Source organism: Pezoporus occidentalis, unplaced genomic scaffold (assembly GCF_034315485.1).
Source record: "Pezoporus occidentalis ecotype Australia unplaced genomic scaffold, CSIRO_AGI_Poc_V1 ctg116, whole genome shotgun sequence".
NCBI classification, from domain to species: Eukaryota; Metazoa; Chordata; class Aves; order Psittaciformes; family Psittacidae; genus Pezoporus; species Pezoporus occidentalis.
The window spans coordinates 1,994,375-2,016,600 of NW_026912951.1; the positions used below are offsets into that span (position 1 = coordinate 1,994,375).

The 22,226-nt window shown below is 44.7% G+C and overlaps 1 protein-coding gene across 14 annotated transcripts in view; it reads left to right on the plus strand.

Moving 5' to 3' along the window:
* The window catches only part of CAMK2G (calcium/calmodulin dependent protein kinase II gamma), a 123,530-nt gene extending 101,983 nt beyond the window's left edge, over positions 1 to 21,547 (plus strand). Inside the window, exons 14-23 of one of the 14 annotated variants that reach the window (XM_062639548.1) lie at positions 1,621 to 1,653; positions 5,550 to 5,618; positions 7,185 to 7,229; positions 7,886 to 7,934; positions 10,023 to 10,136; positions 11,779 to 11,904; positions 14,468 to 14,543; positions 15,037 to 15,131; positions 16,241 to 16,486; positions 18,782 to 21,547. In XM_062639548.1, coding sequence (XP_062495532.1) covers positions 1,621 to 1,653; positions 5,550 to 5,618; positions 7,185 to 7,229; positions 7,886 to 7,934; positions 10,023 to 10,136; positions 11,779 to 11,904; positions 14,468 to 14,543; positions 15,037 to 15,131; positions 16,241 to 16,473 — 840 coding nt within the window. In that variant the 3' untranslated portion in view covers positions 16,474 to 16,486; positions 18,782 to 21,547. The remainder of the gene's footprint in view (positions 1 to 1,620; positions 1,654 to 5,549; positions 5,619 to 7,184; positions 7,230 to 7,885; positions 7,935 to 10,022; positions 10,137 to 11,778; positions 11,905 to 14,467; positions 14,544 to 15,036; positions 15,132 to 16,240; positions 16,487 to 18,781) is intronic. The other 13 variants (XM_062639567.1, XM_062639558.1, XM_062639594.1 and 10 more) reach the window with 13 other exon arrangements.
* Positions 21,548 to 22,226: the final 679 nt, after the last annotated feature.

A 22,226-nucleotide genomic window follows, 5' to 3' on the forward strand; every position in this document is an offset into this window, starting at 1 on the left:
AGTTTCCCTGCAATATCTGTATAGCCTCTGTCTGTCTGCTGCAACTTATAGAATACATTAAAAATTGTATTCATGCAGTGGTAGCACATCCTATTTTAGCTCTAGCTTGAGGAAGAGCCTGTGGAAAAGCTAAATTGTCCTGAAAGAAGATGGGAGGAATCACAAGTTTGTAAAACAGGTAATGGCAATACCTGTGTTGTGCCTTCATGAAGTGGAAGATTTGTCAGCCAGATGCTGAACAGATCAGCGTTTGGAGCGTGTCCATACTGGAATTAAATATCAGCCGAGGTAGAAGCTTTGCTAGTGTAAGTCTTTTCATGCAGTGGCTGCATGATTTTGGACTGTATGATGTGATTAGGTATGTGGTTCTGGGTATCAGGTGAACATGGATGCTTCTGCTTTCAAAGGCATGCCAGCCTGTATGTGTGCTGTGAGGTTAGTACAGATGAAGGCAATATTTAAGATGAAAGCTGCAAAGACTTACTAAGTGTATGAAATGGGGAAGTACAACTCCATGGCCTGTTCTGAGTTCAAGGACTGCTTCAGAGGTGAGCCATGGTAGCTGAGCATGTGCAGGAGTCCAGAGGTACATAACTGAGCCTGTGCCATTGTGGTTTTTGGCTAGGATGTGCTGTCCTACACTACTCTCTGAGCTAGACTCTGTAGTAAGCAGCAGAGAAATAGCCTAGGTGGTACCAAAGGGAGAAGGTAGTAGGAAAAGGTATGCCGAGACAGCAGAGGCAGGGGTTGGTATTGTAATGCTGAAAGACCTGTCAGGCTCGGCTTGGGCAGGATGATACTGAGTGTAGTGAAAAAATCATAGAAATGCATGCTGAACCTTGTTTACTGGAGAGTGCAGTTTGGTGTGAAGGTGTCTTTGAGCATGACTGAAGATACTTTTGCACAAGGGTAGAGTCCAGTAAGGTAGCGTTTGAGCATTGCTTTCTGTTTATTCTTCCAGTATCTGTAAGGAGAAGGTGTTTGAGATGTCGAGTGCCTCTTTGTCTTTCTTGCCTTTCCTGTATGTCTGAGCATGGGTGCACCTTCCCTCTGATTAGCCCGTTTCTGTGTGAGGGAGCCTTTCTCCTGTCTGTACTATGTTCAGAAGTTCCCTCTTCTTTCTTTAGCCCTTGGGGATGCCCTTCCCATTGTGCCCTCCTCGCTACCCTCTGGTTGTAGTTGCAAACACACCTCTGCTTCTTTCAAATGTGAAAAAAAAATGGTTTTTTTTGCCTACCTCTTCAGTGTGTCTGAGGAAGCTGCACAGTTCTCTGAATTGGGAGAGCACACAAAGGCAACCCCTTGCATCCCACAAGGATGCATATATATTCCTCTCTCTCCTTATAACAGTGTGTGGGGCACCTGTGTTCTGACCTCGATGTTTGAGTGAATGGGGGCTTCAACCCTGCCCTCACCTCGGTGTGTAGTCATGTTCTTTAATGGTGACTCTCTCTGCACCTTCTCACGTGTCTCTGCATTTCTGCTGCTGCTTATACCTGCCCCAAGGGGAGCAATATTGCAGGGGGGCCTTGCTGGCGCACTAATATGTGAATAGTTTCTGTGCTTTTCTTCTCATCTCCTCTCTTCCCTTCTCTTTCCCTCTCTCAATGGTGTGTCCAGAAAAGGAAGTCGAGCTCCAGTGTGCATTTGATGGTGAGCACCTCCCGTAAGCTGCCTGCGATTCGTGCGTCCGCCATTCTCATGCCATGCACGCTCGGCTTGTGCTCATCACTCTACATAGCATGTCTGTGCAGGGGGGGTGGTGGCAGGGGGGATCATTGTGCACTAAAAGGTCCATGTCCTCACTTAAAGGGCCCTGTGATTGTCTGGCCCCTGGCCAGTCAGACAGTTCCCATTTTGTGCAGAAAATCAACTGCTGGCAATGCAGTCTGACCTTCCCTGCTCTGAGTGTGAAGCAAAAAGGAGCAGTGGTTCTCCTAGGCTCAGCAGAACAGGCGCGTGTCTTGCTTGGACATGGGGCTTTGTCATTCTGTTACAGAGGTGCCAAAAAGAGGAGCAGGTGCTTTGCCTGGTGTTGGTGCCGTCATCCTTGATGGGAGCCCTGCAGTATAGAACAAACTGGGAGTTGCTCCAAATGTGGCAGAGACTGATGGGGCTCCACTGTTGAGATGAAATGTGTGGGCACAGCACCACCGGGCAGCTCAGAGCTGCTGGGCACTTCTTTTTTTAGCATACTTACTGGAAAGGTTTGTGATATAATCCAAAACTTCCTTTTGTCCTGATCTCGTTTATGTATCCCAGCATGACCAAATACCCAGTAACTGCCTCCCCTGTCTTGTTCATTTCCTTTTTTCATCCATACAGATGTTTGATATCCATAGAATTTGTCAGAAAAGTAGTCAAACCCACTCTTAACAGAGCAAAGAGAAAATTGGCCGGTGCCATATTGTGAGGAATCATACCCAGCCCATTAGATGATGCCTTTGTCCCTTGACACTGAGATATGAAAAGTAACTAAAGTACAAAAATTAGTTACTGCATTATCTCCTTTACATAGAAAAAGAACAGAAAGTATTTCTCCTCTATTGCAGGTAGAACAGGAATATTGCATTACTGAGAAAGCAGAACTTGTTTGTACATTACTATCTGGAAGATATTTCTTCTCTTCCTCCTTCAAGGACAGCTTAAAACTATGTAAACACACACACACACACACACAAAGTAGTCGCAAAGTACTGCCTGAAAATCTGATATGAGGCACTATCTTTTTGCCAGCCCTGCCTTTATGAAACTCCAGGGCAGGAGTTCATTGTGCCTTTCTTGCACTTTTCTGCCCACTGCCAGCAGTACTTTAATTCCCTCTTCATGTTTTTTAAAGCAGCTGGGATATGTAAACCACAAAAGTGTCAGCCTCATAAAACATGGAAGCAGTGAAGGTGGCTAAATAACCAGAGTTAGCCCATGTGTTGGTACTTTCTTTCAGTTGGCTAGAAATGTGTGTCCCTAGCAATATGATCACTGGTCTGTTCTTTCTCTTGTACCCTCTGTGTTGTTTGTGCCTGTCTGTCTGTCTCTTGTCTAGCTCAGGAAGTGCTGCCAACTGCTGTGCCAAAACTAATCATGTTAACATAGATTTTAAGAAGGGCCTGGCCCGTTTTTAGGTGAATTGGCCTCTTTCAACTTCAGCTGTACTGCTGTGAATTACCATGGGTCGTAGCCTACCCAGCAACTGTGATGTTGGCTGGCAGTAGGAGTGGAAGGTGGTGGGGTAAGAGTTGGCTGTGCCGTGTGGGGGTCTGGGAAGGGTAGGCCAGTCATGCCCAGGGAAGGGCAGTTGGTTATGTTAGGCCACAAGACACGAGTGTGTGTGGAAAGCTAAGTATGTCAGATACCTCCACCTGAGAAAGAGCTGTGAAAAATGGTTAGGTGAAGTCTTCTGCCTCTTACTTCCTTAGGACTCTGTCTGGGAGTGAAATGCTATGTGTTTCTGGACTAGCAAACATGATACTTGGTCTTCTTCAGCCCACTGGCTGGGGAAGAGTGTGATGGATGAACTAGGTGTTCAGTGCAGCCTGGAGGGTAGGCTTTGTGTATGGGTTTGCACATTGTAAGGTGGTGTTCCACACCTAACAAGCTGCTGTCAACTTTTTTCAGAACAGTAGCTTCCTGGATGTTTGTTGGGTTCTCATTTTATTTATTTAATTTATTAGTATTATTTCGGTCCCATTTGACCTCAATTATAAAGCCTTCCAAAAAATTGGAAATATTTTTGTACAGCTTCTTTCATGCTAACTTTATCTTCTCATCCCAGGGGGCTAAGAAAAATGGGCTGTGCTTTTCTCACTGGAAGAGTTTTGGGAAACAGACCTCTGCACTAGGATCACTGTTCGTGAAGAAGTATGGGACCTTCAGTACTGTATAGAAGGGTGGACTCAGGCATTGCCAGAATTTTGGTTGTGTTTATGCCACAAAATAGCTTGAGATTAATTTTTTCATGTTGATCTGCTCCTCTTTGGCTTCTACAGTTGCCTGTCATCTCTTCTGCTATCAGGCTGGAAATACATGCAGGAAGCAAAACTCTTTGAAGGCCAAAGTCTTAGGACAATGTGGAGATGTATGGAAAGAGGCATTCAGCAGTAATCTGTGAAGTGTTTCTCCTTTCTTAGCATTGGGGATGAGTGTGTCATATGCTCATTTTTTTTCTGTGGACTTTTAACGGATTCGTTCCTGCCTTTCTCATCTACTTCTTCCCCCTTCTACCTGTCCCATCTTCCTCTTCTGTTTCTCTTCTCTCCCTCTCCAAACGGGATAGCTAAGCCAAGGTGTGCTGCTTTTGTAGGAAAACTGAAATATTAGTAGGTGAAGTCTTAACCTCATAGGATCTGTTTCTGGTTGATATAACTAAACCTTTGATAGGTGTTCTCCAGCTCAGCATTTGACTTCTGCATTCTTTGTGGTGGTTACTGGGCAATGAGGGCATGATGTTTTGCAGCATGAGTTTGCACTCCCGAATAATAGCTACAGTGAGGTCACACTGCTGTGAGCACCCATCTAGTACCCCTGATCTCTAAACCAAGGAGTCTGAGTCAGGCTCCTGCAGTGCTGATTTTGACGTTGTTGCTGGTGTCTGGTAGCAAGAGAGCTATATGCCTGGTCTGGGGGTTATATGCCAGTGTAACTGGGCCTTATTCTCCAACAACTGATTGGATTTGTGGGCTAGGAACTATATGGTAGTGGACACAGGTTTGGCTTCCCACAAATATAGACTTTGCTCATTACTGACATATATGACTCAAATGGGATGTTTCTTTGCAGCAAGCTTGTGACTGCCTCATTGTGTTGTGTGAATGCAGGAAATGGGGTTATTATTCTTCTGTCATAGCCACAAGAGAAGGAAGATGAAAAACTGCTGGGCACAATTCAGAGGACTTGCTACTTGGGGAGCTGCATGGCCTTTTCCTTGTGTCCCATCCCTTTCCATATTCTGGTCCTGAAATCTTGTTGTTCAGGTCACAGCAGGAGTACAACACACCGTACCTCACCTTTTCTCTACCTTTTCTAGGGCTGACCACTCTTTTTATGGCATTAGTAGATTCTCTGGGACCCTCAGCATCATCCTACACCTTGGACTGTCCCTGGACACTCTGGGACTCCTCAGACATGGCTCCCATCTGTCCCCTGTTTGAGACTGCACCATGATTATTGTGTGTCTCACTTATGTAGTCTCTTTCTCTAAGGACTACTGCCATCTGTCATTCTTCTTTACCACATACTTTTGTTGGTGCTCACCGCAGGATTCTCCCCATCCCTTTGGGCTGCTGTCTTTTCCCCTTCTGTTTTCCTTCTGTATAGTTCTAGCAGTCCATGAACATCTGGATTTTGGTACATTCCTTCAATAGCTGTTGCCTCTGAGGGAAGGATGATGTCCAGTAACTTGGGCAGCACTCCTCCTTCCTTCCTCTTCTTGGTGATTGAGCCTGTGGGGAGGGGAGGGTGAAAGGAGGTGGTTGGGGTTGAAGCAATACTGTCATTTTCTTGCTGCCTCTGCTGCCCAGCAGAGAAACTAAAACCATGTTTTTCTGTCTCAGCCACAGAGCAACAACAAAACCAGTATAGTAAGCACTGCAAAAGAAACACCCCCAGTGCAGACGTCCATGGTATCTTCCCCAACTGCTATTTTTTTTTCCTGTTTGGTTTAATTTTGATTCTGTCCTCTCCCCTTCTCCCCTTCCCCCTAATCCCAAGTGCTGCTTGTGCTGCTCTGTTTCAGCTTGTGTTTTGGCTTCGTTCTGTGTCCCTGTGCTGCTGTGGGGCCTGATCACAGCCTCACAGGCTTTGGGGTGGGGCTGCTGAGCAGAGCTGTGGTTGGATGTGGGGATCGCAGCTTGCCTGGACTTCCCCGTGTGCCATCCCTGTATAGTTCTGTGTGTCCGTTCAACTGTTCCTGCTGGCTTTGGGGAGGCTGGTTTGGAAGAAGAGAGTGGCAACATCCATCCACTCTCTTAACACTCGGGAAATGGAGGATGGACTCCAGGACACCACAGAAGAAAGGGCAGGCAAAGCAATTTTAGAGGAATCATTTGGTGGCCCATTGGCCTGCTCAGTTCTGTGATTGATCCCCCACAGCTCGCTGACTTGCTAGGCTAGCATTTTCTGTTTGGGCTGTTGCGCAGCAGACTCTATAGGGTGCCTTGTGCCTAATATGTTTAACGGCACAGCTTGGAGTGGGCTGCCTCAGTGCTTGGAAGATCAGGCAGCAGTGCAGTGGGTGAGTGTACATCACTGCACCATCACACAGTCCCTGGTGCCCTCCCTAAGCCACCCTGCAAGAGTGACAGCAGTGAGGGGAGATCCTGAAGTCTTGTCCCAGTAATGAAGGGATGAGTGCAGAAGACAGCCCCACATAGGCCTAGTTACTTCTCTTTGTTGTGTGCTCTGGAGGGCTGGATTGGCATTTTTGGAGGGTGGGATTTGGTGTCTTTGTTGTTTGTTGTAGGATGAAGGGTTCTTGGGACACTTCATAATTTTCTGCTTTCCCTTCACTGGATTTGTCCACAATGGGTTTGATGCTGAGGGAGCCTTTCTAAATTATTAACTGTTGTTGTTATTATTGGAATTGTATTTCATTTTAGATCCTTGTAGAAAAATGAACTTTTTTCAAAGTCCAGTTTCCTTAGCAGCTTCTCTCTGTGAGGTATTGAGGTGGTCTGGCTTATCCTGTTTTTATTACAGAAATTATGAATGTCCCTTTTTTAGTAAAAAAAAACCAGCAAACTTTCCAAAAAACTGGGAGACAAAGGCCCCAGCCCAATGTTAGCCTTTCCTCCCCTTCTCTCTCTTCTGAAGCACTTTTTCAGGGAAGCTGCTGGTAAGGGGTCACTACTTCAGGAATGGCTGCAGAGGGTGCAGACTGGCTGCCTGGTTGTCATCTGCTGTTTGTGCCAGACTGGTTCACTGGAGGCAAATTGGGAATAAGGGGCAATTGCAGGGGAGCTGGGGGCTTTGTCTCCTTGCGACTCTAGCTTTTAGTGCAGCCTCTCTCTTCAGGAAACCTGTGCAGGAAGTGTGTGCGTGTGCACAGAAGCACTCGTGTGCTGTTTGGAGTTTGTGGTTTGGTTTATTTTTTTCTGTGTCAGTCACCTTTTCTCCACTTGCTGGGGAGTGAAAAGAAATGAGAGAATGCTTTGGAACTGGAATTTAATGATTCTTCCATCCTTTCCTAGGAGCCTCAAACAACAGTTGTCCATAATGCTACAGATGGCATAAAGGTAAGGGATGGGTGTGTTGCCATAGAAACCTCCCCTTCTCTCTTGCGGTTCTCGTCTTCGTGTGTCTTACTTCGGTTTCTACCTTTCTGACTTCTGGTTTGTAGCATGCTCCCAAATACTGCTGGTAGTAGACTGGGAGATTTGTGCTGTATGGCTGTGGATCTCTGGAAGAGGCTGAGTAGGGATGATATTATCATCTCTTTCCAACTGTGGTGTCTAATCACCACTCTCTTTCATATATGAGGTGGAAGAGAAGATACAGGCATTGACACACTTGGGTTTTTTTCATCTGGAAGTGGAGGCCTGTTCCCCCAAGAAAGCCTAGGAGCCCTTCTTTAGCTTCTTGTGGCTACTCTTCTTCCAAATAAAAGCAACTCCCATTTGATCTCATTTGATAGAGTCTGGTAACTTCTGTCCTTGTAAAGTTCTGGGTGGACAGCTTGAACGGCTTGAACACGCAAAAGCTAAGCAGAGATGCTGTTAAGTTTTGCTTAATATTTGGCCTGCTTCCGTCCAAATCTTCCTTGTATCATCCTCTCCCTGCCATTCCTGCTAATGCTTTTGTGCTTTTCCCCATCTTTCTTCACAAACAAATCCAACTATTTACTCATGCTCCTGACTGCTGATGCCTGGTAATGCTCTGTTCTGCCATGCAGGGTTCCACGGAGAGCTGTAACACCACGACTGAAGATGAGGATCTGAAAGGTAGGTGTTTTGCCTGTAATTTTTAATACAGTTAAGTGCAGGCAGGGGATCCTGGAGATGCAGTCATTGCCTTGAACTAGCTTCCCAGATTCCTGTGTCTGATTCAGTTCATAAATTCACCATGATGCTGTCATTCCTGTCACAGTGGGACCATGCTTTGGGGAACCAGCTGACCTGGGCCCTGTGGTATATAAACACTGTTTGCCCCAAATTAATTTGTTTTTATCTCAGAGTTGGAATTCTTTTGTTGCAAATATCATAATCTTCTAATCTCCAGTCCATTTCTAGGCATGGAGAATCTCTACCAGTCCCTTGAGGTTAGGAGTCTGGTTGTGTTTTTGTGCTTCTCTGTAGGTTACAGGGAGTTGAAACCTCTCTTTTACTGCTCCGGCTCCATTCTCACCCCTTTCTGGGAGTCTCTTTAGTGACATGCTCACATTTCTCTCTATTTTTTTCCCTTTGGGTCTATTTTCATTTCTAAGTTGAAGATCATTCTCAGCCTATTGTCTCTTGCATGGAAATGATTTTGTTGTGTCCTTGACTGAGACGCCAGTAGAGGGAGAGTCTGAGGAGAGTTTTCGCACCTTTCACTGACCGTATTGCAAATACTCTGTGCTTGTAAAACTCTTCAGATGAAGGAACTCCGAGTCTCCTGTCTGCTCATGTTGTTTGAGCAGCTGTCTTTTTCCTCAGCTCCCTAAAGAAGGACAAGCAGACATTTTCCTGAATGAGCGGGTTCAGGATGGGTGAATGCAGTTTGCAGTCTGAGGCAAATGTGTTAATAGTTTGCATTTTGAGGCAGAGGTATTCTCATTTGCCCTGTAGTCAATCTGAGTTACATATCCAGGGAAAAATCAATGCTGACCTTGTGGTGTAGCAGCAATGTCACCTCTTTCAGCTGAGCTAGTTCCTGATGCTTTTCCCATGGCTTATCACAAACTGCTGGCTGCTCTTCTGAGGAGTCATAGGGAGCAGAATGCATGCCAGTGGGTGAATGAGCTCTGCAATAGAGATTGTTTCAGATAAGACCTGGCCTCATTACAGGACAGTATTCTAGCTCCCATCTTTTTGCTGAAGAGTAATCCGTGGTTTAAGAATACAGCCTTGAGGGAAGGGAACTGGGTGGTTTTGGTAGTGTGGTAATGAAACTGATGTATCTAATCTCCACTGGATATCTATCCAGAACAGATATTTGTCCAGAACCTTGTCTCCTTTGGCAGCTTTTGTTCAGGACAGGTCCCAGACTTAAGCCATTTGAGCCAACAGGTCCTGTAAGTCAGGAGTAGAAATGCTGTGAGGAGAAAAAGGCTAGGACTGGAACAGAAGGTAGGGGGAAGGAGGGCAGTTGGCCAAGGCTAAATCTATGAAGAATTGTATAGGGCTGCATTGCTGCAGATCAAGACTGAGGTGTTCTGGGTTGTTTGGGGTTGGGTTGTTTTTTTTTGGCAGAGGTTAGGAATTTTTGTTATAATTTTACTAGAAGGGAGTGCTTGAATGGTGGTTGGGGGGGAAGGAGCTTGCACAGTAATGGTTTACACTATGGCCAGCTCTGGTAATTTTAGTGCTTCAGTTTTAAGTGTAGCAGTGTTTACCAGTGTTCCTTTTCAACTCCTGCCCCTCCATGTTTTAAGCTAAACAAACACTCAAGGAAAACTGAATAGACCAAAAGGTTTGGGGGTGTTGGAGTTATCTGTGTTCTTCATAGCCATGACTTTGGGAAAAGGGAAGTGTCTGTGCAATTCCTCAGCCAATTTCTTATTTCTAGTAGACAACAGGGGATGCAGGTCTGTTCATCTGTGGTGTGGGGGATGCCTTGATCCATCAGTGACAGTTGACTCAGGGATATGTTTTTCAACAGTGGTGGGGTAAAGGCAGCGACCCCTCCCACGCCTCCCTGTGTCATTCTAAATTGCACAGCAGGTCCGTGTTGTGGAGCTGTCTACTTGGCTTTGGCCTGGAGTATACTCCTGCATGTTTTGTGCCCAGCATTGTGGTTTCTTTAATGTTCTCCTATTTCCTTTCTCTTTTTTTATTTACTGAACTTGCGTGTTTTGTTTGTGTTTGTGTTTTAATTCCCTGCCATGCTAGCTCCCCCTCTCTCCACCGGGGACGGCAGCTCAGTGCTTGAAGGACGGAGGCACAGTGAGAGCAAAACACAGACTGAGTCCATGCAGTCGCAGCTTTCTCTCTGTTTCTCAGCCAGTAAGTCCAGGGGTGCAGTGCTTCATGGCATCTTTCTCCCACCCCTCCCTCCACCTTTCCCATTTCTCCTTCCCTGAAGTTTTTCCTTTCCTCAACTTCCTTCCAGAACGTTGATTTTTCATTTCTAGTTACTCCAGAATAAAAAGAAATCATCTCCCTTCCTGAAAAATACCCTCCTTTGCACACTGAAAATTTCCAAACCTTTCCAAAACCCCAGTCAGAACCTCATCCTGTCTAATTTCATTCCCTTGATTTCATCTGAGTGAGAAGTGGAGTTCTCTGCAGACACTGCCTTTCAGGGTGTCCTCAGGCAAGTCACAGCATCTCTTAGTTTTCCTTGTGGTAATTGGGGTCAGTGGTGCAGGTCTGCTGACGGAGAGGATGCTCAAGGCTGAATGCAGACTCATTTGTCAAGAACTTCTAAACACCCCAGACATGGATGGTGCTCACCAGTTACAAAAGGAAGAAAGAAAGTTTTTTACAGATTGCTTCAAGGATGCGTGGAAGAGAGGCTGTGGCTGTTGGAAGATCCCATAGCATTTCCATATCCATTGTCAGGTGCTCTGAATGAAAATCCGTGGATAATGTTGGCTCTGAGGGGCATTTCTCTGTCGTGAGCTTTTACCTTGTGTGTCATGTCTTGCTAGCTCAGTTAGTTGGTACTGTGCTTAGTCTGCTAGTTACAGACAGTGCCATCTGCCTGATCTCTCCAGAACTGGCTGCCTTCATAGAGGAGCCTGTGGCTGAAAATGGGTATGAGAAAAGGTAGTCAGTTGGAGAAAATCTAGGTGGGTTTCCCACCCCATCCCCTATGTACACAGACATACCATGCTAGCTGCCTGCTTAAAGCTATAATGGAATGATCCCTAACGTGAGTTGAGAGTGTCTGAGTATTTTAATCTGTTGAGGTCAGTCTGGGAAGGAAGGAACAGGCATGCCCTCTTCTGTCTCCTCCGGTCTTCCTCCCCTAGTTTCCTGCATACAGTGCCAGTATATCCCATATGATGCAGCAGTTGGAGTCTCTCTGTTACTTTAAGGATGTCAAACTGCTGGATTGTGAGGTGCAATGGGAAGGGTGTTTTGCCCAACTGGAATGGAAGGGAAACTATCTCTTCTGAAGTCTTTTTGCTGTGAACTGTTCATCACTGCTTTCTTACTAACTTCTTTGTGCCTCTTGCTCATAGCAAGGCCTTGCTTGGTAGGCTGAGGAGTGCCAAATCACTTCTCTGCCAAGTGGGACAAGGTTCTTTCACCCTGCTCCCCTCCGGGTTGAGGTTTGCAGTGATGTGGATGCTCTACTTTCTTTCCCTATCAGTCGCATCTCGTACGTGCCCTCATGCTGCTCTGTCACTACTCTGACCGGTGTTTTAGGTCGCCCTCAAACTACCTGCAGTGGCATTAGTGCGATTCCTACTGTGCTGCGAGGGGTCGTCTGCATTGGTGGCAGGGTGTTGCCCTTGAGCAGGATCCGGCCCAGCCGAAGGGTGACAGAGGCAGGAGAGCAGGTTGAGGTTGCTGCAATGTGGATGTGTCTGTGTGCCGACTGGGTTGGGGCTCTGTGTGTTTGTACTTACCTGTTAGCTTTTATTTTGCTTTCTAGTTTTGTTTGTTTATTATTTTAACACTTACATTTGTTTTGCAGCTACACAGTCTTGTGAAGAGAAGCTTCATGCCTGGGACAGCCCAGTGCAGACAGTGGAGTTAGAGCGTGCTCGGTCGGAGCCTTTGCTAACTCCAGTAGTTCCCTTTGTACTTAACCGTGCACCGTGTAAGTTAGCAGCTGGGTAGCAGTAGTGGAGTAGTGCAACTAATACTAGTTACCGTAGATGTAAAGCTCCCTCTCCTTTCTTCTCTCCATCTCCGTGCCCCTTGCCCGTCCGGGGCAGCACGGAGCGCCAAGCTCAGCCTGAGACCTGCTGCAGCCGGCGGGAGGCACGGCCGCTGCCAGCCAGGCGCGGGCAGCTGCAGGGAGCGGCAGTGGCCGCCGGGGGGCGCCGCGGTGCCGGGGAGCGGAGGTGCCCTAGGCACGGCGCGGCAGCACCCCGCTGCCGAGAGGATGGAGGGCCCGGTTGTGAGCCCCTGTCCTGGTGTCCGAATTGAACTGTCCCAACAGCAGTGCTGCCCCGGGTCCTGCCGTGCCGCGCTGTGCCCGTCCGCAGGCGGCTGCACAAGGCTGGCCGGCAGCGGAGCTGCCTCTCTGGTTACTCGGAACTAAGTACAACATCCGTGATCCATGCTTTCATACCCGTGCTGGTGTGTGCTTGCCGCCCTTTTGTGCCTCTGCAGTGCAAGTTAGGAGGCCCCATGAATTTATCAGGAGTGGCAGGCGTGAATGCCACCTTCTCCTGTGAGATTCCGAGGTTCTCTGTCCCTCGGGAAAAACGGATCACCTCCTGCATGCTGGTTGTAGCTTGGGACATGTAGTGAAAGCAAGAAGACGAGCAGTCTGATGGAATGGACTTGTGTTGAAGGGTAGGGTGCATGCTGCTGCATCGTGACACTTGGGGTTGCCACTCTCCTTGAGATGAGTCAGCTCATGGTGGCTGTGGTCTGAAGATTTCTTTCTTCACTTGTCCCAGATGGAGCCTTTCCCATGGACCCCATCTTCCAGACATTGCACACGGTGGTGTGTGCTCTGTATGGGAGGGAGGTCCAAGAAGTAGAGCCCTGCTTCATGCAGAAGCAATTCCAGACAACTTTCTTGTAAGGACTTTTTTCACAATAGCCATAACCCACTGTGTTGTTTTGACCTATTTCCTGTATACATCTTTCAGTGTGTGGAAATGATTACAGCCTGAGTGGTAAAACCAGCTCCCTTACTGTTATGAGCCATTTGTCCCCTCTCTGAGATGTTTTTGTAGGGGCTGGCTGGGTAGTATAATTAATTCTCTTCGCTGATTTTCAGAGTGGGTGCAAACATCTTTCATAGCCAGTGAGATTATCATCTTCTTGTTCTTCAGCTGCACTTATCAATTGTGGGATGAGATACATATGTGGATTAAAATACACAGGGGAGGGCAGTTAAGACTAGCATCTTCTGGCATTTAGAATGGAATTTGGCTTCCCTGACTTGGACATCTAAAGATGGTAGGTTGGATTGAAACACCATCCCTCTTAATTATAGGCATCTGAGATGTCTCAGGTGAGACTTCCAGAAGTACCTATTTCTTTCAGAGCCTAAAGGAGGAACAGTCAGGTGGCTGATTCCATATCAGACACCTGCATTTTAGATGCCTAAGGGCACATAAATTCTGCTTCTGGTGGTAAGGATTATAAATTATTTGGTAACAATGCTAGAACACCTCCTAAATGCTTGTATAATATATAGGATATTCTAACTACAGCAAAAGTGTGGGGAAGGCTGAAGAAATGTGAGGGTGTGCACATAAGCTCCGGCATATGGATAGTGCACATATAGTCCTAGAACTAGAACTGTATTATTTAACAGGCCCAACCCAAACTTTAAGAGTTCTTGAGGTCAGTATGAGTGACGGAACACCGCAGAGGAGATGGGGCCCGGGCAGTCAGCTGTGGGAAACTGAGAGAAGAGAATACAGAGGTGCTGGCCAGAGAGAGCCAAGTAACAGTAGACAGCTAGCCCCTGTCTTCATTCATCCTGAAGTCCAGTGTGCTGGCTTGAGTTAATGGCAGTGCAGTCAGAGTGCTGAAAAGAATTGTGCCATAGGGACTGGCAGAAGCTTACCTGCCTGAGGAATGGAGTGCGCACTAGTATATAGCTAGGACCTGCTCATCCAACCCATCCATCCTGCTGTGATTGTCTTTCTAGCTTGCAGAAAGACATCCCTACATGTCCCAGTTGCTTGTTTGCAGCATTCATAATAGCTGAGGTGTTGGTGATGGTGATAGGCAAGTTGTTGGGAGATTTTTTCCAATTGGCTTGATCTGTGTGGTGGCCATTTGTATATTACTACCGTGGTGAAGGGTTTCCACATCTTAGGCTGCCAAACAAGTGCTTCTCATTGGCAGGCTCACTACCATTCATTGGTCAGACTCCCCAGAAGCACCTCAGGCTGTCATTTAGGAGACACCTCTGGTGCCTCAGACCTTTCTAGAAGAAAAAAATTTAACAAGACATCTTTATTTCTTTTCTCCCTGCATTATGGGATCACCATTCCCCTTTCATATCACTGCCCCCCCTACTCTCATGTGGATGGCTGTCATTACTGCATCTCTCCAGAATGCAGGAAGCAGCATTCTATGAGATCTAGACTAATGGTGCTCCATAAATTGCTTGTAGGAAGCACACACTAGCCCCCTGTGCCTACTGAAGTCTTATGCACAATTAAATTGCTCTTCCTTCTTGTTTGCAGTGCGTAAGCAAGAGATCATTAAGATAACAGAGCAGCTGATAGAAGCCATCAACAATGGAGATTTTGAGGCTTATACGTAAGTACAGATGTCTTCTGACAGGTTGTTTATCAGTTTGTGTGCAAGTGTTGTTCTGGCTTCTGGATATGAGTTGTCATCATGCACTCGGGGATGGTGAAATGTTGTACGCCTTTTAGCCTCCATCAGTTAGGAGTAGGGATATGATAGAGCTCTCTAAATGAATATCAAGTAGAAGTCAGGTATAAAACAGCAACAGGAACGATGGAAGGAAAATGTCCTGGCTTTATAAGAAAAATAGGGGGAAGGGCAGTGAGATGGGCAGAAAGAGAATAAAAGAAAACCAGAAACCTAAAGGCTTGTTTTATGTGAAATGCCAAATAGGACCAACTCTGTGTTGTTGCAGTAGGACTGAGTCTTCCAGGAGCTTATTCCTTAGGGAAATAGTTAGGTGGACACAGGGTGTGAGTCAAACACCGTAGCAGCACTTCATCATGTAAATAGCCCTTGGGCTGAAATGCAGACTGTAAGCCTGTGGTGCTTTGCTTTTCAGAAAAATCTGTGATCCTGGCTTGACCTCATTTGAACCTGAAGCACTGGGGAACCTGGTTGAAGGAATGGATTTCCATAAGTTTTACTTTGAGAACTGTGAGTGGGTAGAATTGGTAACACCAACAACTTTCTCTCTAATCTTCCTTTATGCCACATTTTAAGGGGGAAATTGACCTTGTTTTTACTGGCTATCAGAACCAGCAAGAACTTGATTTTGCATGGGTTATGATGCATCCATAAGAGCCAGTATGATTTCTCACAAAAACCTTTTCAGCAATGATTTCAGTTCTAACCCCCAGATCCCTTCACTGTAGGCATACAATTTGTCTGGTGCAAATGTTTTGTAAGCATGGACTGCAGGAGTGTTAAGAGTTTGGGGCACTGGATTTCCTACTGATACAGAAATGGAAAAAAATGAGTATATTTTGATGGAAACAACATGTGTATGTGGAGTAGACATACTGAAGGGTCAGACATAAAAATAGTCATGCACAAATCAGTCACACCTTCAGTTTTCCCTGTATGGTTTCAGATCTCTAACACCTAATGAACCTGTTATGTGGATACAAGGGTCACCTTCAGCCTGGGGTGGGAAAAAGAGAGTTGGGAGGAATGCTATCATTTATACTAGTGGATTTGCCTCCATTCTTGGATGTCTCCACAGGATGAGATAATTGAAATTTAAATCCTGAGCTGTTCAGTTTGTTTTATTTTGGGGGTTAGGTCAAGGTCCTTAGTATATGCAATTCCTAGTGCTTTAATTATGCAGAGACTTTGTCTCTCTCAAAAGCCTGTTCAGGAGTGACTTTTACACTTCTCTGAGGCTTGCTCATATTTAATGCAGGCCTAGCTTAAAGATCTCCTGATTATTGACTCCTTTGTAATAATTATGTAATTAGAAGATCTTTTCTTATAACCAAAGTGATAGCAGCCCTGATGAAAATGTGGCAAGTATGCTTTGCAGAAAAAGTAGGAGCAAAGGGGTCAGGGTATTGTAGGCAATAATAAGCGTGCAGTTCCTAAAGAGAGGAACAGGTGATGGGGAAAGAATTACTTGGATTTTGCCTGGAAAATTGCAGGAGCAATTTTTATTGTATCCCAGAATCCAGCAGAAGGTGAGTAGAATACAGAAGATGTTGAAGGATGCTGGGGACTGTTGGTTTTTAGTAGTAAAATGAAGCTGATGGATTTGTATGTTCTGCCAGTACTGTCGAAGAACAGCAAGCCAATACACACCACCATCCTGAACCCCCATGTCCATGTCATTGGTGAAGATGCTGCCTGCATCGCGTATATCCGCCTGACACAGTACATTGATGGCCAAGGCCGGCCCCGCACCACGCAGTCTGAAGAGACCCGCGTCTGGCACCGCCGAGATGGCAAGTGGCTGAATGTCCACTACCACTGCTCTGGAGCTCCTGCAGCACCTCTCCAGTGAGGATCGAATACGGGTATGGATTGCAAGGGAAAGCATACATCATACACACAGAGGAGGCTGCTGTATGTGGTAATTCAGTATTCAAGGTTGTTTAGCAGGCTGTGGGAGAACTGGTTTTAGTTGTCTGTAGGCTAAAAACTTCTGCTGCTCAGTTGGTGTTCCTTTCTGTATGTGCTGTCCTCTAGACTCAGTAGGATTATCTGCCTGATGAATTGGAGTCATGTGCCAGATGGTTGTTCTGAGCTTTTATTTTTACCCTTGTGGCAGCAGTGCTTCCTCCCAGGTACTTAGCTCTGTCTCGGACAGAGTGCTAATCCAGAGCAGAGAAGAAGAGTATCTCATGCTGTGTGCAGGTTTGCTGTTTCCCAGGGATGTCAGGGATCTACCCTTACATGCTGGGGATTATTTCAGAGATTTTTTTTTTTTTATGAGAATGTCATATTCTAAGAGAGGATATTGTAAAATCTATACAGAAAAATTTCTATGCCACAAAGGTTAAGATGTCATATAAACTTTTACTATGGATTTTCTGATTAGTAGAAGGTATTTAGTGTATAATGTTGAGAAAACTCAAGGAAGAAAAAAAATCTAAACAAATGATAGTATCAGAGGATTTAAAACATCCCCAGCTAGCTTGCCAGAGTTCGGCACTGGAGGAAACTTCAATTACAAAATCTGACTTAAGGAAATGATTGCTGCTTGCTCCTGAAGGACAGCAGATCCATTTACTTCTGCAGCATTTAGGCATTCTTGTTTATTGCCTTTCTGGTTTCTTTTAGTTAGATGGACAAAGTCTTTCTGCCTCCTTTCGTTTTATGCTGAAGTATATGTCACTTTCATTTTAAAGATCTAAGTTTCTTAATGTTAGGATCTTTTTACTAAGATTTTCTATTTAAAGGGAAACAAAAAAACCCTACACCTGAGAGACAAGCTTTTTTTTAATGTGCTCCTTTGAGGATGACCCATTCAACTATAGTTACTATTTGAGTCCTAATCCTGCATGCTACTTGAGCAGTAAGAGCAGTTTTTATTCTTACATGTTGTGAGGGATTCAACCCTACTCAAGGCAGTGGAAAGGAATGTGAACTATCACAAGCAAACTGCAGAGGTCACAGATGGAATTTGAAAAGCAAAAGCCAGTTGGGGGCACAAGAAGCAGGGAAGCCTTCAAGAGAGCTGGACCATCAGCTGAATTTCAAGGGAGTAAGGCAATGAGGAGGATAAAGCCTTTGCAGGGAAACAAAACATAACTTACTTGTGTCAGTTTTCATCAGAACTGTTGAGGGAGACTTCTGTCATGGATTTAGTCCAAAAAAGATGCAGAAGAAATTATTAAAGTATGGCTCAGTGGCTGTGCCTAGGAATTCTGAGGAAGCTTAGGAATGGAGATTCACAGCTGCTACGGAAGAGGTATATTTCACTGACTTGGCTGCTGAAATGTTGCACCTCCTCCAAAAGTATGTGCTGGAGGGTTTTTTAAACTTGCAGAGCAGAAGCCATTTCCAAACCACAAAATTTTGGTTGAAAGAGTATTTTTAAAAACCTATAAACTAAATTGGAGCTGAAATACTTGCATGCATTTCTCAGTTCTGAAGAAGGTGTAACCATGTGCAATTACGAGTGGGGTCAGTGTGGGCAGCCCCCGTCTGAACATACCGAATCCTTTTGGAGCACCATTGGCCATGTGCAGAAGGGTAAGGACGAAGAATGAGTGAGGTGAATAAGAATGCTTAAACATAAATCAGTGGTTTGCTCTCACCTGGAAGGCAGAGTTCAGTTTTGAGTAAGTCATCTTAAAAGGAAACTGCACCTGGGGGGGGGGGGGGGAAGGGCTGTTTAAATATTAAGAACATGAGACAAAATTTCTGAAGACTTAAAGACAAACAAATCAACCAAAAAAAAAACACCAAAGAAAACCTTTCAGTTCAAGGCAAAAGCCAATGCGAAGTGAGGCAGAAATTATTCTGTAGGATCACAGCCTTAGGAATGTCTTGGGAAACTGCTTCAATTTCTGGGATGTCACTATTAGATAGTGGACCCAGTCTGCTCCAATCGCGTGAGTAATTGATTTTAGCAAGTAGTTCATTTTCACTGGAGGGTAGGTGTGTGCCTCTTGTCTTCACGGCTTTTCTCACAAGCCCCAGTTTGTGTTGTGATAGGAAGGGTTTCTGCTTGCACCAATTAATTAGCCTGTAGAAAATTTGTTTCACTAATTGTGTACAGCTAATGTTTGGCTTTATTCCCTTCCATCTTCCATCCTGTTCTCCCCTCTCCTTTCTGGCTGGACACTACTTCTTCCTGACTGCAGCAACTTGTGGAGATACTCAGCTGGAGGGCAATATCTTCTTAGCAAACAGCTCTGGAGTGCCTGAGTGACAGCAACGGTCATGTCTGTTTTGACGTTAAAAAAATAAATACAAATTACAAACAGGCAGCAGCCAAATGCACGAAACCCTGCATGCATCTGATGCTCCGGGCGCTGCCTTTCTGTTGTTTTCCATGGATCCATCGTGTCTGTTTCTGCTGTACGAAGGTGTTTTTAAATCTGAAAAAAAAAAAGAAAAAAAAAGAAAAAAAAAAAGACATGTTGTTTGTATAAAATAATAAAGAACAGGAATAATGCTAAATAAATGACAGATTATCCAACGTGCCCCCTCCCCCAGGGCTAAGGAAATGGCAGCAGCTGGAACATCTTTCAGAAATTAAGTGAGGGGGAAAGCAAAAGTGAAGGAGAGAGAAAGAGAGAGGGAGAGCAAAAAAGGAGGCGGCTTGAGCAGCGGATGGCTGAACGGTGCTCCACAACGCCATGGTGGAAGGCAACATCACATTCAGGCTGTGCTGCTACTTCAATCCGTGAGAGGTGGCGAGGAGGAGACCCCAGAGGAGCCAGTGTGAAGACTGGGGTTCACAAAAGAGGAGGCGCTTCTCTTCCTGTTGCCCAGCAGACTGACTTCAGCCTGCTGCTGCTTCAATTTCTGCACAGCAAGAACGCTACAGAAAGCTGGTTGCTCAGCTGCTGGATCCCAGAACAGACTTTCTTTTTATTTTGTTTTCTTGTTTCTGTTTTCTTCTTTTTTTTTTAAATTAGAAAACAAACCCGACAATGGGATGTTGATTTAAAATTAAAGGTGGAAGTAGGAATTTAAAAAAAGGGGTTTAAGTGAATAGAACTTAAATAGAAGCTTGCTCTTCAGAGATACGGTTTTAGAAACAGCCACTACCTGGCCAAACGTGGAGGTTTGAAGCCAGCTTATTTAATCTAACAGGACAAAAAAAGCATTGTGTTAAGAGCAGGGATTTTAGAGGAAGAGGGTATATGTATGGGATTTTCTAATTTTTGTTTCCTTTTTACTAGTGTAGTTGGGATCCACAGTGCTGCAGAACACGTGTTCCTTAGGAAGCAGACAAAAAACTTAGTGTTATGTTCTTCATGAAAACTTGCACATACACTCCTATATGAGGCATAAATAGCGTGTGTTTTTTATACTGAAATATATGCACCCATAGAATTAAAGGGGTTACCTGGCCTCCTGTTTGATTTGTTTGGTCTCCGAGTAAAATAGCAGTTGGAGCCAGCAGCCCCAGCCAGGTGCTTCTCCCTACCACTAACCCATCTGATGTTTGTAAGTGTCATGTTTCCTAGTGTTTATTTGGGTAATTTTTCTATTTTTTACAGTGATGTTGTAACACAGAAAACTCTCAGATCAGAACCTCAAAAACCATAGCGGAAGGACTCCAGGCCACCTCCCTGTGTTGTCTCTGAGTGTTAGAGGATACCTCATGAAGCAGAGGGGAAAGGGAATTAGCACATGTGATCTGATGTTTGTCCTTTGGGCCAATTCATCTTCCTTTCTTTTCTTTGTTGTAAAAGGAGTCCAGTTCCTTTATTCATTGGGTGGGGAATGTGGAAGTGTTTTGTTGACCTTATCAAGGAGGGAGCCTAGCCCCAAGAAGAAAATGGCCTTCTGGTGGACCCTGATAGGAATTGTTTTGACCAAGGGAAGGCATCACTTGCAGAAGTTGGGATAGGCTTTTACCTGAATTTCTGTCTCCCCCTGTTCATTTTTTGGATCTTTCAGGGGAGTTGAAGTGATTACATTGACAGCATACTAAGTGTGAGGCAACCTTTTTACAGACTATGGAAGAGAAGAAAGCCAATTTGGAATTTTAATCCTTATTTAAGAGAATGCAGAAAATAAAAGCTGTTGCACAAAGTGGAGCTGTCACTTTGCAACAGATAGCTCTGCTCCTTTTGTTAGAGAGGTGCTATCCCACACTAAGATTAGATCAGCTCACCCATGATGCAGGAAAAGACCATCCAGGCTTCCCAGTTTTGTCTGAGTAGATATCCTTTTCTTCCTCCACCACCCCAGGGAAGAGTGTAGGAATTGAACCTATGGGGGGCAAACACTAGATGTTATTATTTCGAACCATTTCTAAGACAGCACTAAGCCAGTGAGTGAAGTGGAAGAGTTAAAAGCCTTGATATTTTATTCAGATTTTTTTGTTTTAAGCCACAAAGAGAGAGCAAACAGGAGATTACAATTAATGCCATTTTAAAAAAGATAAAGACAAAACATTATGCATGCCTTCTTTAGGTCTGATCTTACTTGTCTCTTTTCCTGATGATTATTAATAATTAAAAAGAACCCTATGTATTAAGTATCTGCATCTTTCAGAGAAAATTTTAAAAGAACAGAACTGTTTTTTGGTTTTGCACAGTCTTGGAGACAAACTCTCCTTTGGGGTTTTTTTTTGTTTGTTTTGTTTCCTTTTAAGTTAATGAGAACCTTAGCTTGGTATGGCCATTATCAAACACAGCTGTACACCTTTAGCATTCTTAATGTTCTCTTACGGGGCTAATATAAGCATCTATATAATATATATTATAAATATCACATTTTAAACAGGAAATGGAAGGCATTTGATGCAGAATTTTTGCATGATATAGAAATAATTAAAGTTAGCTAGTGTTTGTTTGTTTGGTCTGAATGTTGGTAGAACCTTCATAGCTTTGTTACAATGAAACCTTGAACTGAAGATATTTAATAAAATAACATTTAAACAGTGCAAAGCTTTGAGTGTCACGTTTTTGTCTGAAACCAAGTAATAACATGGAATTGGCACTTCTGGGATAAGAATCAAGCCACAAAGACTTTTTTGGTGTCAGTAAATCAAGTGATTTAAAAATGTCATGTTTAGAAAGAAACAAAGGTAAGTGGTACCATACCTAACACGAAAGAATACTAGCATTAGTAAAGACAAAGGGACAACAGAATCTGTTAAAATGAACTTTATGGCATTTCCCTGACAGACCATGGGATATCAGGGAGATGTTCTTTCTGTTCCTGGTAGCCTAACCCTTGGCAAGCCCTTTCTTAGCCTTTGTTTTCCTCACAGTATTTCAGACTCTGTGGGAGAAGCTGTCTTGCCATTAGGTTTGCCTGACATAAACATGTTGAACTCCAGTTGCATGGCAGCTCTTACATTTTGTGAGCTAGCATATTTTATGTCCTAGATGGGATGCTCCTGCAGCGGCACTGATCAACCACTCACCTGTACAAATTTGCCTTGTCTGTTAAGAAATCATGCATACACTGCTAGAAGTTAGAAGTTGGCTGGATTTAGCCTGTTTTGTTTCTATACTGCCTCTTGTGAGGCATGTCGTTTATGCTTGCTTGGGTAGGGTTTGTTGCACTCAGGCCTTTGCTGCTTTGGCATTTTTCTGTCATTTCCTACCCTGCAGTGTTCAC